At 43.1% G+C, this 18,588-nt stretch overlaps 1 protein-coding gene across 2 annotated transcripts in view; it reads right to left on the reverse strand.

The window, feature by feature from the left end:
- Window positions 1-18,588, reverse strand: part of gldc (glycine dehydrogenase (decarboxylating)) — a 200,409-nt gene that overhangs the window by 35,177 nt on the left and 146,644 nt on the right. For both annotated transcript variants that reach the window (XM_073048372.1, XM_073048373.1), the window contains 6 exons: window positions 16,763-16,843; window positions 15,738-15,835; window positions 14,446-14,530; window positions 14,312-14,353; window positions 13,104-13,246; window positions 6,066-6,141 (listed from right to left, as the gene is read on the reverse strand). In XM_073048372.1, coding sequence (XP_072904473.1) covers window positions 6,066-6,141; window positions 13,104-13,246; window positions 14,312-14,353; window positions 14,446-14,530; window positions 15,738-15,835; window positions 16,763-16,843 — 525 coding nt within the window. The remainder of the gene's footprint in view (window positions 1-6,065; window positions 6,142-13,103; window positions 13,247-14,311; window positions 14,354-14,445; window positions 14,531-15,737; window positions 15,836-16,762; window positions 16,844-18,588) is intronic.

Below are 18,588 nucleotides of genomic sequence, written 5' to 3' on the forward strand. Positions count from 1 at the left end.
CGCGGCTGGTTGAATTCACACATGCGGAACTCGCGGATGAGGAGGGCTGACTGTACTTACATCCTTCATATACATGAGGAGTAAAAACCTTTACGTCTCCGTCTGAATGTGCAATTTCTAATAAATAGTAGGTACAACAGGATGGTCAATATAACATAGAAACACAGTTGTGTCAGCATGAATTAAGCAGACTGATGGCCTGACTTTATGGTGCAGTAAAATTTCCTGGATGGTAGCAGTTGGAATATATTGTGGTAGGGGTGACTTGGGTCTCCAATGATCCTTTGGGTCCTTTTCACACACCCGTCTTTGTAAATGTCCTGAATAGTGGGAAGTTCACATCTACAGATGTGCTGGGCTGTCCGCACCACTCTCTGCAGGGTCCTGCGATTGAGCGAAGTACAGTTCCCATACCAGGCAGTGATGCAGCCAGTCATGATGCTGTTAATTTTGCCCCTATAGAAAGTTCTTCGGATTTGAGGGCCCATACCAAACTTCTTCAACCATCTGAGGTGAAAGAGATGCTTTTATGCCTTTTTCACCACATAGCTGGTGTGTACAGACCACGTGAGATTCTCGGTGATGTGTATGCTGAGGAATTTAAAGCTGTTCACCCTCTCAACCCCAGGTCCATTGATGTCAATAGGGGCTAGCTTGTCTCCATTCCTCCTGTAGTCCACAACCAGCTCTTTTGTTTTGTGACATTGAGGGACAGATTGTTTTCTTGACACCACTGTATCAGGGTGATGACTTCTTCTCTGTCATCTGCCTCATTTTTTTTTGAGATTAGGCCAATCAGTGTAGTGTCATCAGCAGATTGGAGCTGTGGATGGCAACGGAGTCATGGGTATGCAGAGAGTAAAGAAAGGGGCTTAGGACACAGCCCTGAGGGACATCTGTGTTGAGGGTCAGAGGGGCAGAGGTGAGAGAGCCCACTCTTACCACCTGCCAGCAATCTGACAGGAAGTCTAGAATCCAGCTGCATAAGGCAGGGTGAAGGCTGAGGTCTCTGAGCTTCCTGTCGAGCCTGGATGGAACTATGGTGTTGAATGCTGAACTGTAGTCCACGAACAGCATTCTCACATAAGCATCCCTCTTCTCCAGATGTATAAGAACGGTGTGTAGAGCTGTGGCTATTGCATCATCTGTCAATCGGTTGTGTTGGTAGGCGAAAGTAGGGGGTCCAGTGTGGGTGGTAGCATGCTGCAGATGTAGTCCTTGACCAGCCTCTTAAAGCATTTGCTTATTATTGAGGTGAGTGCGACAGGACGTCAGTCGTTTAGACAGGTTACCTTGGTCTTTTTAAGGTACAGGGACAATGGTGGATGTTCTGAAGCAGGAGGACACTCTACACTGGGAGAGGGAGAGATTACAAATGTCTGTAAACACACCTGCCAGTAGTGCCATGCGCATCCTAAGTACCTGCCCTGGGATGCCGTCCGGTCCCGCAGCCCTGCGACTCTCCACTCATTGGAAACACCAGCGTACTTCAGCTTCAGAGATGACCATGGTGCAGGTCACATCAGCCATAGGCCTTCTCAGGGGCTCAGCATTGGCAACATCAAACCAAGTGTAGTAAAGACTTAGCTCGTCTGGGAGAAAGGCAGCAATGTTGGAAACTCCACTGCATTTAGCTTTTAAGTCTGCGATGGTGTGTAGATCTTGCCAAAAGCTGTGTGTGTTTTTGGTGGAAAGTTGTGTCTAGATCTTGTCCCTGTATTGTTGTTTCACTGCCTTGATGACTTTGCACGGGTCCTAGCTGCCGCTCCCGCTGATTACCGGCAACACAAGTTCTGTGTCACGTGGGAAGTGCTGCTCGCATGTTACTGTTGATCCAGGGTTTCTGGTTTGGAGAAACCCTGACCAATTTCTGGGGGACAACATCCTTGATGCACTTCCGGATGAAACTCGTGACTCCATCCGTGAAAGCAGAGACATCCTCATTGTAGAAGACATTCCAGTCAACATCATCAAAGCAGTCCTGTGGCATGAAGGCATGGAGACCAACAGTTGATGGTTTTAACTATGGCCGCCTCTTGTTTGAGCTTCTGCCAGTACATTGGTAGCAGCAAGGTGAAGGAGTGACCCGATTTTCCAAACTGGGGGCAAAGGAGCTCTTTGTAAGCATTGCAGAAGGAAGAGTTGCAGTGGTTGAATATGCTATCTCCCCCTGTCCTCACCTGGACCTGTTGACAAAACTTCGGAGAGAATTTAGACAGCGACGCTTGATTAAAGTCTCCAGTGATGATGCAGGCAGCCTCTGCGTGTGCAGTCTCCAGGTCTTCTACAGTTCCTTGACAGTCAGGTCAGTATCAGCCTGGGGTGGAATGTACACCACAGTGATGATAACAGATGTGAATTTCCTAGGCAGCCAGTAGGGTCTGCACAGCAGCACAAGGTACTCCAGATCCGGGGAACAAAATTATTTGAGAGCATGCACATTCCGGGGGGTCACACCAAGCATTATTGACCAGGAAGCATACCCCACCTCCTTTACTCTTCCCAGAGAGGTTTTTCCAACCTGTCCGCCAGGAACAGAGAGAACCCCGAGGGCTTGATGGTGTGATCTGGTATCTCCTCCATCACCCAGGTCTCCACGAAGCACAAAACGTTACATTCCTTTGTTTCCCGCGGTAGGAAATTCTGGCTCTCAGTTCGCACAGCTTGTTGTCCAGGGACAGAACGTCAGCCAGGTGTATGCTAGGGAGCAGCGGCCAATTAGCACCAGTCACATTCAAAGCATTAGGTAAGAATTAAATTATTAACTTAAAATCTAACCAAATGAACAGCAGATCAGAAACAGCTGCTGAGTCTTCACTGGTATCAAAATTAACAACGTAATGTTAATTTGTAAGTTACATATGAGAAAAGATCTAGCAGCAATAGCAGAAAAGAGCAAACAGGTTAGGCAACGAGTAGGCATCAGCAAAAATCAAAAAACACATCCAGTACTGGTGTCTGAAGACATAGTGTAGCACATGCAATTTCAACATGGGATTACTGAGATAACACTGGTGTTCGCTGCAAATCAAAGGTTAGGATGTTTTATTTTAACTTACACCAGTGACTACTCCACGCAAAATGCTGGAGATACTCGGCAGATATGGCAGCGTCTATGAAGGGAAGTGGACAGTGAATTCTTGATAAGGGATCTCAATCAAAACTATGATTGTCCTTTTCTCTTCATTAATGCTGCCTGAATCACTGGGTTCCTCCAACACTTTGTGTGTTACTCCAGAGTCCAACATCTGCAGCCTCTTGTGTCCCTAACCTGTGAGACCGATGACCCTTCTGCAGAATAACTGAATCTGTAGCCTTGGATCAAGGAGGAATAAAAGCATTTTACTGGTTCTTACCCCAATCTTGTTTGCAGTATGGTTACAACACCTCATCACTGTTGACCTGACGGTAAGGAGGAAGAGGTTTAAAGGGAATCTGAGGAAGGATTTTTAACCTAGTTAGTGGAAGGAATCTGGATACACTGCCTACTGGGTCGTGCAGTTGGGCACTCTCAAACCCCTCAAGATGTATCCAGGTGAGGAGATGAATTGAAAAGGTGTGGAGTAATTATTGGTGAATGGATTAGTGTAGATAGGTCATTGATGGATGTGGTGTGCTGAAGAACTGGTTTCTGAGCCGTGTACCTCCGTCTCTCTAAGATACAGAGGATTGGAAAATAGACAAAGAGTGCAAACAGCAGTTCCGATTTATTCACAGTTAGAACCGAACATCGGACAGAACAGCACAAGAACAGGCCTTCGACTATCGGACAGAACAGAACAGGAACAGGCCTTTGACCATCGGACAGAACAGGAACCAGGCCTTTGACCATCGGACAGGACAGAACAGGAACAGGCCTTTGACGATCGGACAGAACAGGAACAGACCTTTGACCATCGGACAGGACAGAACAGGAACAGGCCTTTGACCATCAGACAGAACAGAACAGGAACCAGGCCTCTGACCATCGGACAGAACAGGAACAGGCCTTTGACCATCGGACAGGACAGAACAGGAACCAGGCCTTTGACCATCGGACAGGACAGAACAGGAACAGGTCTTTGACTATCAGACAGAACAGAACAGGAACCAGGCCTTTGACCATCGGACAGGACAAAACAGGAACCAGGTATACAATGTCTGTGCTTGTGCATGATGTCAAATTAAACTGATCCCTGGTGTATACACATGACCTTATAACTCTCCTATCCTGAATATTCATGTACCTAACTAAAAATCTCTTAAATATCACCACTAGAAAAGGAGATCAGGACTAACTAAACCACATCTGCTTGGGGTTAGGTGCTGATGCCTAAAGAATAGTGGCCTTCGTGTTAGCTCTGCAATGGCATGCGATCAGTTCATATCTCTGAATGATGCACATAAAATCAGTTGTCTGGGAAGACAGTCTAGAATGGTCCTAGTTATGGATAATAAATTTTGATCCTTTAATCCTGATTAGTAATTTACCCAATTTGGCCATGTAGTGCAACAACCAGGAAAGGACTGTGCTGACTTGACTGCAGCAATACTTCCAGTGTCTGTGCAGGATTTGAGTAGGATTTTGGTTTTCCTTTAAAAGACGTGTGTTCCTTCACCTGTAGGATAGAACAGGTGTAAGAAGGCTCTGGGGCGAGCTTGGTAGCATGATAGCTAGCATGGCCTAGCTGGGCTGAAGGCCCTGTTTCCTTGCGGCATCTCACCTTTGTGCCTCATGACCTTTAATTTCTCCACGTGAACAAGGCACCCACGTTGTACTTCTTAAATTACTTCATGACAGTCTCACTCCCATAATCTAAAAGCTCCCGTGACCTACAGAATTTCGCAGATATCTGCCATCCTTGATTTTTGGTTCAACTTTAATTGTTCTGCCACTGACAGCCTGGCCTTTGGCTACTCTCCCTCCCTATACCATCCATCCTGTCTCGAGTTGCTTCTAAAACCTGTGTCACTGGCTAAGCTTTTTTTAAATCTGCCCTAATATAAGACTAAGACATTGGAGCAGAATTAGGCCATTTTGACCCATCGAGTCTGCTCCACCATTCAATCATGGCTGATCCTTTTATTCCCCTCAGCCCCATTCCCCAGCCTTCTCCCCTTTGATGCCATGTCCAATCCAGAACCTATCAATTTCTGCCTAAGCACACGTAACAACCTGGCCTCCACAGCTGAATGTGGCAACAAATTCCACAAATTCACTGCCCTCTGGCTAAAGAAATTTTTCCACATCTCTGTTTTAAGTGGGTGCCCCTCTATCCTGAGGCTGTGCCCTCTTGTCCTAGATTCCTCCACCATGGGAAACATCCTTTCCACCTCAACTCTGTCTAGGTCTTTCAACAATCGAAAGGTTTCAATGAGATCCCCCCCCCCCCCCAAATCCTTCTGAATTCCAGTGAGTACAGACCCAGAGCCATCAAACGTTCCTTGTATGATAACCCTTTCATTCCTGGAATCATCCTTGTGAACCTCCTCTGGACGGCCTCCAATGCCAGCACATCTTTTCTAAGATGAGGGGCCCAAAACTGTTCACAATACTCAAGGTGAGGCCTCGCCAGTGCCTTATAAAGCCTCAGCATCACATCCTTGCTCTTGTATTCTAGACCTCTTGAAATGAATGCTAACATACTCACCACTGACTCTACCTGCAAGTTAACCCTTAGGGTGTTCAGCACAAGGACTCCCAAGTCCCTTTACATCTCAGATTTTGGGATTTTCTCCCCATTTAGAAAATAGTCTGCAGATTTTTTTTCTACTACCAAAGTGCATGACCATGCATTTTCCAAGATTGTATTTCATCTGCCACTTTCTTGCCCATTCTCCTCATCTGTCTAACCATCATAGTATTATCACATTAAAAAAGAGCAAGTCCTCAGCTCTCTGCCCATTCTCAAATTGCTCTGAATACCTTGTGGCCTACTAGGATGAGGAAGCCCCAATACCAAGTGCAGCATCAACTGAGGGCAAGGGAGAATCCACATATGAAGAAATCCCGGGATTCAGCTTCTGGCTGCTAGTGAGTGCACACTCCATGCATTCAATGCACAGTTATTCACTTTGCTACTTACAGTTCTCTGATGCTCTCCCTTTGAGTTTAGATAAGCCTTGATTGCTGCCAGACCTGCGTATTCACCCTGGGCACCACTGTACAACATAAAACAAAGTCGAAGCGTATAAGAAAGATGCAAGGACAAAGTATTGGGGCTTTCTTATAAACAATAAAAATATCATCCACACCCAGTAATTCTGTATATAAAATTCTATATGAGACAAGTACAAAACAATAATGCAACTGAGTCACACCACAAGTGATTGAATTACTGCAAGCCTTTAACTATACACATGTATCAGCAGCGTGACTCTGAAATACAAACAATAGTTTTGTTTTGTGCTGTGTCAACATCTTAATTGTCATACCATCACTACGTTCAACAAGTTATGAACACAATCTCTGTCACAGCAGTTTAATGCCAATGGAGTAAGATCTTGACAAAACCCAAAAATTAAATTCAAGCCACACACATTAAACATATGTTCATTGTACATCATGTTACCCAAAATATCTATCATAGCTCAGATAAGGCATACAAATATGTATTCAGCGCACATTAGAAATGCTACTTTGCAAAGGCGGTCTCTATTTATCTACATGTGGACGTAGATAATCAAAGAGTTCAATACTCTACGTTCAGAGGATTTCAGCAATAACAGTGAGCTCCTGCTGCCTGTGGCCACCTCGCATGCGTAGATGGTCATTATCAAAAACGCTGAGTAGCTGTTTTACCTAAGGGCAGGATAATGGAGAGGGTGTGAGTGTGCTGATATACCACTGCAAAGGGATAAGCATTTGCAACAGGCAATCTCATTGAAAGGAGGTTCCCATAGTGGGGTGTGTCAGAAATGGACAGGGGGAGGAGTATAGGAAACTGATACAGGACTTTGTGATATGGTGCAACTCAAACTACCTGCGTCTCAATATCACCAAGACCAAGGAGATGGTGGTGGACTTTAGGAGATCTAGGCCTCATATGGAGCCAGTGATCATTAATGGAGAATGTGTGGAGCAGGTTAAGACCTACAAGTATCTGGGAGTACAGTTAGACGAGAAGCTAGACTGGACTGCCAACACAGATGCCTTGTGCAGGAAGGCAGAGTCGACTGTACTCCCTTAGAAGGTTGGCGTCATTCAATGTCTGTAGCGAGATGCTGAAGATGTTCTATAGGTCAGTTGTGGAGAGCGCCCTCTTCTTTGTGGTGGCGTGTTGGGGAGGAAGCATTAAGAAGAGGGACGCCTCACGTCTTAATAAGCTGGTGAGGAAGGCGGGCTCTGTCGTGGGCAAAGTACTGGAGAGTTTAACATCGGTAGCTGAGCGAAGGGCGCTGAGTAGGCTACGGTCAATTATGGATAACTCTGAACATCCTCTACATAGCACCATCCAGAGACAGAGAAGCAGTTTCAGCAACAGGTTACTATCGATGCAATGCTCCTCAGACAGGATGAAGAGGTCAATACTCCCCAATGCCATTAGGCTTTACAACTCAACCGCCAGGACTTAAGAACTTTTTAAAAGCTATTATTACTGCTTTTGAGATAGTGATTTAGATGCATATCATATTTTTTACTGAGTTAAGTATTGTATGTAATTAGTTTTGCTCAACAAGTGTATGGGACATTGGAAAAAAGTTGAATTTCCCCATGGGGATGAATAAAGTATCTATCTATCTATCTATTTTACAGTGACTATACTGCAAAATGCGAGCTTTTCTTCCACCCCTCTCCTGCATTTGTTTCATCCACCCTGACTGTTGTTTGGCAAGGTACAATGAGCCCAAACTGCAAATGTTGACATGGCATTCATCTGCGTGGGATGAATATTCCAGTCACCAACCTATGGCTCCAGCAGTTTGCTGGACTGTGACCAAGGGAAGAAGTTGACTCCAATTTCCGAGAACAGAGTAATGACCTGGAAGACTCTTATGCTGAATGCAAAGGTGTGGTTGGCATTACTACAGCATGTGGAGCTCTGTAGTGCATCTTTACACACACACTCGTTATCGCTTCAACTTGATTACTGTACAGAGTGTCTCTCACAGTACGGTAAAAATGAGATGCCATTATCAACTCATAATCCAATAACCTTGGCATTACACCAAAATTACTGGTTTAGATTCTTTTTTATAATAAAATTATTACAATTCAAATTACAATTTAATTAACATATGTGTTTGATTATGAATATAGGGTACTGCAATTGCAAGTGTGATTTAAATATAATGTATTCAGTACTATTCTATCTTTTTTGATTCATAATATATATCCTTATGTACAATGTATTCTTCTATGTGAAAATTAATAAAAAATTGAGAAAGTAAAATTATATTTCACTAAATTTTTAAATATAGTTCAAATAACTGTTGAAACCATATTCAGAAAAACAGACTTGATGTTAGCTAAAATGGCAGCAACTGAAACTTTTCTTTCTGAGTTGCTAGTCAGAAGGATCATCACTAAGAGTTCACACTGTCTGGCACCTATCCATAAGAAAATGTCCTTATCAAGTTCACGTTATCTTAGTAAACTACACTGTGCTGGCATTGTGCTAAATCAGCATGTTCTATTTCTAATTAAACAAAGTCAATCAGCTCCGCAGAGAACCAGTCCTTTGTAAATAACAGTCCAAAGTGTGGTTAAATATAGAGATCAGTATCACTTGATTACATACTCAATCAGGTCATAAGAGAATATTTCCTCCACAAAGTAACCTGCTGAAGACAACTGCCTACAATTACATTCAGGCATGACTGCCAAGGTACAGCAATACTGGGGCAAGTTTGCATGGAGAGTAGTATTGAAGCAAACACAAAACTCGTTGCAACCTATCAGTACAACTATCTGTTTCTCCTGCAGCCTGATTAAAACTGAAATTTTGCACAAAAAGCCAATCTACAAGTCCTATACTACAATTGGGCCTGGAGACTCGATGAACCGTTTCTAACTAGCGCCAGTTGCATGCACTTGTGTGGCCTTTATGCACCACATTGTGCTTTGAGTGAACAGATTTTAAATAGCGTTAGATGTGTGTGTTTGTGTTATGTTATTCATTTGGCTCAATAGGCACCAAATTAAAAAGCAGTAAAGGCAGTCTATTTATCTGCACCAGGTGTCTGCACTGATATTGTCTTTTCTACAGTCAAAAGAACGTGGCAGTGTATACTGGATGAATAATAATAATAAATACTTTATTGATCCCAAATGGGAAATTCTTTTATTACAGCAGCAACATTTAAAAACACACTTAGCAGTGTGCAGACTTAACTAGTAATAAAGTACAGAATAGTAACATACACAATAATAATTTACCAATGTGCAATAATTTGCAAAATAATAACACAGAGACTATTGTACTATGACTTGAATTCTCCTGTCGCACAGAGATGAACTGTTGTACGCGCTTATTGCATTCGGTAGGAAAGATTTTCTGTAACAATCCTTGTGACAGTGGAACTGAATGAGCCTGTTTGAAAGGGTGCTCGGCTGCTTATTCAGTAGGTCATTGTCCGTTATGGATAACAGTTTGTTTAGTGTCCTCCTCTCCACCACCAACTCAAAAGTGTCCGGGTTGTAGCCAAGGATGGATCCAGTCTTTTTGGTGAGTTTAGTCTTTTTGCACCACCAGCACGATGCTGCTCCCCCAACATAAAGCCACAAAGAATTCTGCACTCAGTACAACATCCTGCTACACACATTGAAGGATCATAGCTTCCTTAGAAAATAGAATTCCTCCGTTGATAACTATTAGGAACTAATACGTTGTCTTACAGTACTGTAGTACTACTGATTATCTTCTAATTTGTCTGTATTTCTTTTGAATACACAGGTTATTGCTCAGTTAAATGGTAGCTTGTCTTTTTTTATAAATTTTTAACTATTTTCATGAAACTCTGGCCAACTGGGACAGCCACTTAATTGGGCCAAAATGTACTGATCCCAATGTGACCCATTTAACTGAAATCCTCTGTATTTGGCTAGGCTGGAAAGCCTTGTGCTACCCTTTCTGCTTCCACACACATTAACATTATCTGTCTCTCAGATGCACACAGGTTACATGTACATACACTCACTCACAGAGCTTTTCAGGTGCCTGGATGATAAAGGTGAAGGAGAGAGAGGGGTAGGGGAGGGGGGGATAGAGGTTGGGTGGGGTGCAGTGGGGTGATGTAGAGGGGGGAGTGACAAAGGATGCTGCCTTCTTGAGGCAATGCTCCTTGTAGTACTCAGTGGTGAGGAGGGCTTTTCCCCAAGATGCACTGGGTTGTATTTGTAGGCTTTTTCCATTCATGGACATTGGTGTCCCCATATAGTAGTGCCTATAGTAGTATGTCAAAGTTTTAGATGACATGCCAAATCTACACAAACATCTAAGAAAGTAGATGTGCCTTCTTTCTAATGACTCTTGAGGACTCTTGTGCTGTGAGGATTACATTCCTTGACTTCTCTAGTGCCTTTAACACCATCCAGCCCAAGATCTTAAGGCACAAACTAACGGAGATGGGAGTAGACTCTCACATGGTGGATTGGATAGTGGACTACTTGACAGATAGACCTCAGTATGTGCGGTTGGGAGACTGTAGGTCTGACACGGTGGTCAGCAGCACAGGGGCGCTGCAGGGAACCGTACTCTCTCCGGTCCTGTTCACCCTGTACACATCAGACTTCCAATATAACTCGGAGTCCTGCCATGTGCAGAAGTTCGCTGATGACACGGCCATAGTGGGGTGTGTCAGGAATGGACAGGAGGAGGAGTATAGGAAACTGATACAGGACTTTGTGATATGGTGCAACTCAAACTACCTGCGTCTCAATATCACCAAGACCAAGGAGATGGTGGTGGACTTTAGGAGATCTAGGCCTCATATGGAGCCAGTGATCATTAATGGAGAATGTGTGGAGCAGGTTAAGACCTACAAGTATCTGGGAGTACAGTTAGACGAGAAGCTAGACTGGACTGCCAACACAGATGCCTTGTGCAGGAAGGCACAGAGGCGACTGTACTTCCTAAGAAGGTTGGCGTCATTCAATGTCTGTGGTGAGATGCTGAAGATGTTCTATAGGTCAGTTGTGGAGAGCGCCCTCTTCTTTGTGGTGGCGTGTTGGGGAGGAAGCATTAAGAAGAGGGACGCCTCACGTCTTAATAAGCTGGTGAGGAAGGCGGGCTCTGTCGTGGGCAAAGTACTGGAGAGTTTAACATCGGTAGCTGAGCGAAGGGCGCTGAGTAGGCTACGGTCAATTATGGATAACTCTGAACATCCTCTACATAGCACCATCCAGAGACAGAGAAGCAGTTTCAGTGACAGGTTACTATCGATGCAATGCTCCTCAGACAGGATGAAGAGGTCAATACTCCCCAATGCCATTAGGCTTTACAATTCTACCGCCAGGACTTAAGAACTTTTTAAAAGCTATTATTAATGCTTTTGAGATAGTGATTTAGATGCATATCATATTTTTTTTACTGAGCTAAGTATTGTATGTAATTAGTTTTTGCTACAACAAGTGTATGGGACATTGGAAAAAAGTTGGAATTTCCCCATGGGGATGAATAAAGTATCTATCTTATCTATCTATCTATCTTATCTGGTCCCAAAACAGATCCTTTGAAATGATAATGCCAAGGCATTTAATATTACTGACTCTGTCCACCTCCAATCTCTGATGAGGCCTGGCGCAAGAATCTCTCACTCCCTCCTCCTTTCAGCTCTTTGGTTTTGCTGATGTTGAGTGAGAGGATGTTGTTTTGGCACCATCCAGCCATGTTTTCAATCTTGCTCCTATATGCCAATTCATCACCATCTTTGATTCAGCCAACGAAAGTGGTGTCATCCACAAACTTGAATGTGGTACTGGAGCTGTACTTAGCTTCAGAGTCTAAAGTATACAGCCAGTAGAGAGAAGTTTACACCAGCCATACGCTAACCTATTTTATTTTCTACACATCCCCACCAACCTCACCCTCACTCCCACCGGACTCGACCATCACCTGTACACTGTGCCCTAATAACCAAGCCACCTGCACAGTTTTGGGATGCGGGAGGAAACTGGAGCACACAGATCAAGCCACCACAGGGAGCAACAGTGCTCAGGACTGGACATGGCTCAGTGCCACTTTGTGACTCTGCCAGGCGCACCACTGCGTTCATTTCCAATCAAGGATCAATTAATAGAACATGACTGGTTGAGCACGGAAATTTGAATGCACAGAACCTAAGAAGCTGTAGATGGTAGGGGATTCAGACCAATACATCATTGACCCATCCCTCTCTACCATCACAAGGAAGTATCTCCATGAGGTACTAGCTCACAAAGACAAAATCTACCATCAAAGTTTCCATCCTCCTGCATTGTCCTCAGGCAGGAGGCACAGAAGCGTCAAGTTCCACACCACCAGTTCCAAAACAGCTACTGCCCTTCAACCCTCTGGTTCTCGAACCAACCTTAATCACTAGCTCCGGACAGCAATACTGTGACTAATTTGGACCGCAGTGGAATTTGGTTTTATTGCTCTAATTGAGTTCTTTCTTGCAATGTTTATCTGATGACTAACTTCTGGTTTTCTTGTGAATGTTGTGCCTCTGATGCTATCTGCCTGTGATGCTGCTACAGGTTAAGTTTTTCACTGTCTCTGCATACAGGTACTTGTGCATATTGACAGTAAACTCAACTTTGACCTTGTGTACAAACTGACCACACTGCCTGGTAAGATAATCGGCCAGGATCCAGTGCATTCTTTCTACAACGTGGCCCAGCAGAGTAACTCCTATTTAGCACGGTACCAGGATTCAAAAGGAAGAAGTTGAAAGGGAATAAGCACAAGAGGTTCTGCAGATGCTAGAAATCTAGAACAACACACACAAAATACTGGAGGAACTCTACAGGTCAGGCAGCATCAATGGAGAAGAATACTTAGTCGGCGTTTCGGGATGAGACCCCTCGTCAGGATTGATTAAAGAAATAATTGTATTAATTATGTGACTATTTTAGTGGGTGTAAAAACAACATTGATAAACATTCAAGAACAAAAAGATAAGTTATAGAGCTAAAGGCCTACCTATTTGGTTGGAAAGATATTTTGTCGTATCCTGTTATTTCACACAGGTCCCGTTCCAGTTCATGGAATAACTGCTGGTAGCCTTGAGCTTGATCCAGAGGGACAAAAGGATGGATATTTCCAAATTCCGGCCACGTGATAGGCTGTAGAATATTGAGACGAAGAAAAGGAACAAGCAAACATCCACTATGAAAATTCACATTCACTGACTTCACACTGCAACCTACTGATTGACACACAGGATACATGGCAGCTTTAGCCAATTAATTTTACAGCTGCATCAACTAACATCCTTGGTTCAGTATGAACTTCTATACATGCATATTAGCTAAAACTACAAGGGAGTTCGTGGCACGTTTGAATCATTGGATTCAGTTGTTTGAAATTAGGGGACCTGGTCATGGTATGGTGAAATCACACCTCCAACTGATCAATGGTGAATTTCACTCGAGACTGAGGAGACAACTCAATGTAAAATCAAACTGGCAGTTATTCATGTGCTGTTATCTTTATCTATTGGTTTAGGTGAAGCAAACAATTTAGTGTTCACTCAACATTTTATATATCATCTCAGAGCCTCTAAAAACTGGGAGGATTTCATTGGATGAGGAGACGCGTTCAGATATGCCTCAAAACAGAGCAGATTGCTGCTGAAAATATTAGCAAAGTACTCCTCCCTTTTAAAGCAAAACATAGATGTGGCCACCTACTTCAATCTCAAACTTAAAATCTAAAAAGCTCAAGGTCATTTATTTGCAAAATTCCAATAATTGTTCCAGGAGAAGTCAATGCGTACTGTGTTGATGTCCTTTCTCAGCTCTTCATGTAAGTTTTACTGGTCATTAAGCATCTGGGCATCCAAGTACAAGGTAGAAGGTCTCAATTTGTAAGTGTAACATGAATGTGAAACAGGAGTTGAATTGGGTGGCTACCACTACTTTGACCTGAACAGCAGTTAAGACCATAAGACATAGGAGCACAACTGGGCCATCTGGCCCATTGAGTCTGCTCTGCCATTCAATCATGGCTGATCCTTTTTTTTTATCATCAACTCTAGCTCCCAGCCTTTTCCCCGTAACCTTTGATGCCAGGTCCAGTCAAAAACCCATCAATCTCTACCTTAAATACACTCAACAAAGTTAAGATTGTATTCCACTTCAGGCAATACATAAAATACTGGTGTTGAAGTGAAGTATAAGCAAACTTACAGTAAGCTCTGAGGAACTGTTCAGCTTCATAGTGCAAGACCCCTAGTTCAGAGAGATCAAACATGAATGATTACAAAATATAAAATCTGGTTAAAACATATAGAAATGTGAAAAAATATAAAACTATCACCCACCAGAGGAATCATGCTGTGAACTAGTGAAATATCTTTATTTTCCAACTTTTTCATGTAGCGGACAATGTTTGTTTCTGAGTGGTAACTGAAATACACAGGCCAACAAATTAATCACCTGAAAGAGCCAATTACATACAGATAATAAAACTGACTGAACAGACTTAGGAACATATGTTTAAGATTGGATAATAAATTCAGTTTCAGTAGAACATAGCACCAAAAGCAAGCATAAAGGGACATGGGTGTATTTATCTTAAAGCCAGATCCTCAAGATAGCTTGTGGATAAATTTCCAGAATGGTGAGAGTAAATGTAGTCAAACAAATTAATTGTTTAATTAGCAGAACCACATAATGATTCTTTATTTCAAAGCCATGATGGCATTATTCAAACAAACTTTATAAATTCAATGGGATCTCATATATACATTTGAAACTCAATTTTATGATTTGGGAGGTAAAAATCAAGGAATAAAGAAAAAGGAGTTAAATGATTAACTTTTTCTCTATTCATCAGGTTTACTCAGGCTTTTAAAATATTTATATTTCCCACTTAGTATAAATAGTGGTGCAGTTTAAATATTTTGTTTTAATATCAATTGATTATTAGTGTGAATTCCAAATTGGTGTACATAAAGCACTTCAGATAGGAGGTGCAAACCCTGTTTCAACAGAGTGGTGTCTGCAAGTGGCGCAGGAACACCAGAACAATAACAAAGACTTTCTACTAAGTGCTGGTAAATGGGATTAGTGCAGACAGGCATTTCATGGTCAGTATCAATAGTGAGCTGAAGGGCCTGTTTCAGTGCTGTACGACTCTAACAAGTGTTTCATTAGCAATTCAACCCAATCCATCCAGGTGAAGCTTACGGACCAAATGGAAAAGGATTTCCATGGAGGCAGACGTTTTAATCTCCACAGACTGATGTGAAGGTCAGTCCGATGAGTGAGTGAGATGTTATCACACCCTGCTGACCACCTCTCCCGTGTGTTACCACGTCACACCGTACATCCAGGGTGAAGACTTGGCAAGCACGAACTTTAGAAAAGATGTGGGACTTCGCCACATCAATGATATACTAAGGGGCAATGAAGTATGTGAAGGAAGAATTTAAAAGAAAAACTGAAATCATTCTTTTTCTAATCTATGCTCTACGGCACTTTCAACTGAACACATGCACAGTAGCTTTACATCAATGCCTTCATTTGAACACATACAGAGTAATTATACTTCAATACCTTCAACTGATTACATACAGAAGGGCTTAGGGTACGATCTCATCTTCTTACTGACCTGTTGAAGACTGGATGCATAAGGAACTTGCTCGTTCTTTTAAACTGTGTGGCTGAGATACCTTTTGTCTCATCGCCCATTGACTCTGCGATCAACTCCTTTAAAATGAATAAGTTTATACATTAAACGCTTGAAAAATGCACTGAACCATTCAATCAAAAACACAACAGACTGCAGTCAATACACTCTGACTCCAGTTCACAGTTTGATCGGAAGCAGAGTCCATGACAAATAATGAACATTCCACACTATGAATCAAATAATCCATCTCATTCTACAAGCCACCCTACTCAGAGCCACAAAGTTACTACCACAGCAGAAACATATTAATAGCAATCCCTTTTAACACTTTCCCTTATGAGTCATGTCACACAGGCAGACAATAATTAAATGTTTAATCTGAACACTGGTATTCCAGTATCATATGATTCATGTGTAAACCAAATCTATCTGTCCAGATGTCAGGGAAAAGGATTTAAGCCAGTTTTAAAACCTTAAGTACTGACTCTAAAGAGCTGCAGTACCTGCTTTTCAGAAAGTCATGGGCTCGAACCCCTCTATGGAAACAGAAAACAGAATACACGGTGCTGTGTGGTGAATGTTGTAATGACAATGGTATCATCCTTTGAATGGGACCCCATCTCAGTAGTTAAGGCCAACTTAAAATATTCCACGCTTCCAATGAATGTTAGTAACCTTGCCAACAGCACCAAATCTGATTAATTGGTCATTTACCAGTTGCAGTGAGCTTGGGATTCCTAAAGGAATGACCACATTTCAAAAAAAGCAGTGCAGCGCCCACAAACCATTTTGAAAGGATACATGAAAATTCACATAAAATACAAGTTCTTTTTCTCACCATGTAATTAAAATTCTCCTCTTACCTCCTACACCATGAAAAGGGATTAACAAGTTGAAACTTGCATTGTTATGTCTCTGAAGAAAACACGATCAAGTGCTGCAAATACAATTCGCAATACAATTATAACTGAAGCATCCTAAATAGTGTATCAAGGAGTACTTACAGCTGAAGATTCACACCCAAAGACCCAAAGAAGATCATCCAAGTCTCTCTCAGTCACTGTTTCATCCAGGGATACTCCCAACTGTCAAGTCAAATTAAAAGTTTCATTTTTATCATTTAAACTGCACCTCGTGTGATTCACTGGAGTATTCCAAACCTAGGAAGGAATAAACCACTTACTCCTGTCCCACTATCTAATAAGGTGATGGCCGATTTGATTCGAACACCAACTTCAATTAAAATCTAGCATTTCAATTCAAGTCAAGTCACTTTTTATTGTCATTTCGACCATAAATGCTGGTACAGTACACAGTAAAAACAAGACAACGTTTTTCAGGACCATGGTGTTACATGAGACAGTACATAACTACACTGAACTATGTAAAAACAACACAGAAAAAACTACACTAGACTACAGACCTACCCAGGACAGCATAAAGTGCACAAAACAGTGCAGGCATTATAATAAATAATAAACAAGACAATAGGCACAGTAGAGGGCAGTAAATTGGTGTCAGTCCAGGCTCTGGGTATTGAAGAGTCTGATGGCTTGGGGGAAGAAACTCTTACTTAGTCTGGTCGTGAGAGCCCGAATGCTTCAGTGCCTTTTCCCAAATGGCAGAAGGGAGAAGAGATTGTATGAGGGGTGCGTGGGGTCCTTCAAAATACTGTTTGCTTTGTGGATGCAGCGTGTAGTGTAAATGTCCGTGATGGCGGGAAGAGAGACCCCGATGATCTTCTCAGCTGAGCTCACTATCCTCTGCAGGGTCTTGCGATCCAAGATGGTGCAATTTCCGAACCAGGCAGTGATGCAGTTGCTCAGGATGCTCTCAATACAACCCCTGTAGAATGTGATGAGGATGGGGGGTGGGAGATGGACTTTCCTCAGCCTTCGCAGAAAGTAGAGACGCTGCTGGGCTTTCTTTGCTATGGAGCTGGTGTTGAGGGACCAGGTGAGATTCTCCACCAGGTGAACCCCAAGAAATTTGGTGCTCTTCACCATCTCTACCGAGGAGCTGTTGATGTTCAGCGGAAGTCAACAACCACCTCTTTTGTTCACATTCAGAGACAGGTTGTTGGCTCTGCACCAGTCCGTTAGCCGCTGCACCTCCTCTCTGTATGCTGACTCGTCGTTCTTGCTGATGAGACCCACCACAGTCATGTCATAGGTGAACTTAATGATGTGGCTCGAACTGTGTGTTGCTGCAGAGTTGTGGGTCAGCAGAGTGAACAGCAGTGGACTGAGCACACAGCCCTGGGGGGCCCCCGTACTCAGTATGATGGTGTTGGAGATGCTGCCTCTGATCCAGACTGACTGAGGTCTCCTGTCAGGAAGTCTAGGATCCAGTTGCAGAGGAAGGTGTTCAGGCCCAGTAGGCTCAGCTTTCCAATCAGTTTCTGAGGGATGATTGTATGTGTCTTTTTTGTCCAAGTGGGTTACGGACAGGTGGAGGGTGATGGCAATGGCGTTGTCTGTTGAACGGCTGGGACAGTACACGAACTGCAGGGGGTCCAGTGAGGGGGACAGTAGGGTCTTGATGTGTCTCTTGATGAGCCTCTCGAAACACTTCATGATGATGTATGTGAGTGCAACGGGACAGTAGTCATTTAGGCAGGAGACTGAAGAATTCTTCAGCACGGGGACAATGGTGGCGGCCTTGAAGCACGTTGGAACGGTGGCGCTGCTCAGGGAGATGTTGAAGATGTCAGTGAGAACATCTGCTAGCTGGTCTGCACATCCTCTAAGCCAGGCATGGGCAAACTACGGCCCGGGGGCCATATGCGGCCCGTTAAGCTTTTTAATCCGGCCCGCAGAACTTGATGAAA

Source organism: Hemitrygon akajei, chromosome 6 (assembly GCF_048418815.1).
Source record: "Hemitrygon akajei chromosome 6, sHemAka1.3, whole genome shotgun sequence".
Classification (NCBI taxonomy): domain Eukaryota; kingdom Metazoa; phylum Chordata; class Chondrichthyes; order Myliobatiformes; family Dasyatidae; genus Hemitrygon; species Hemitrygon akajei.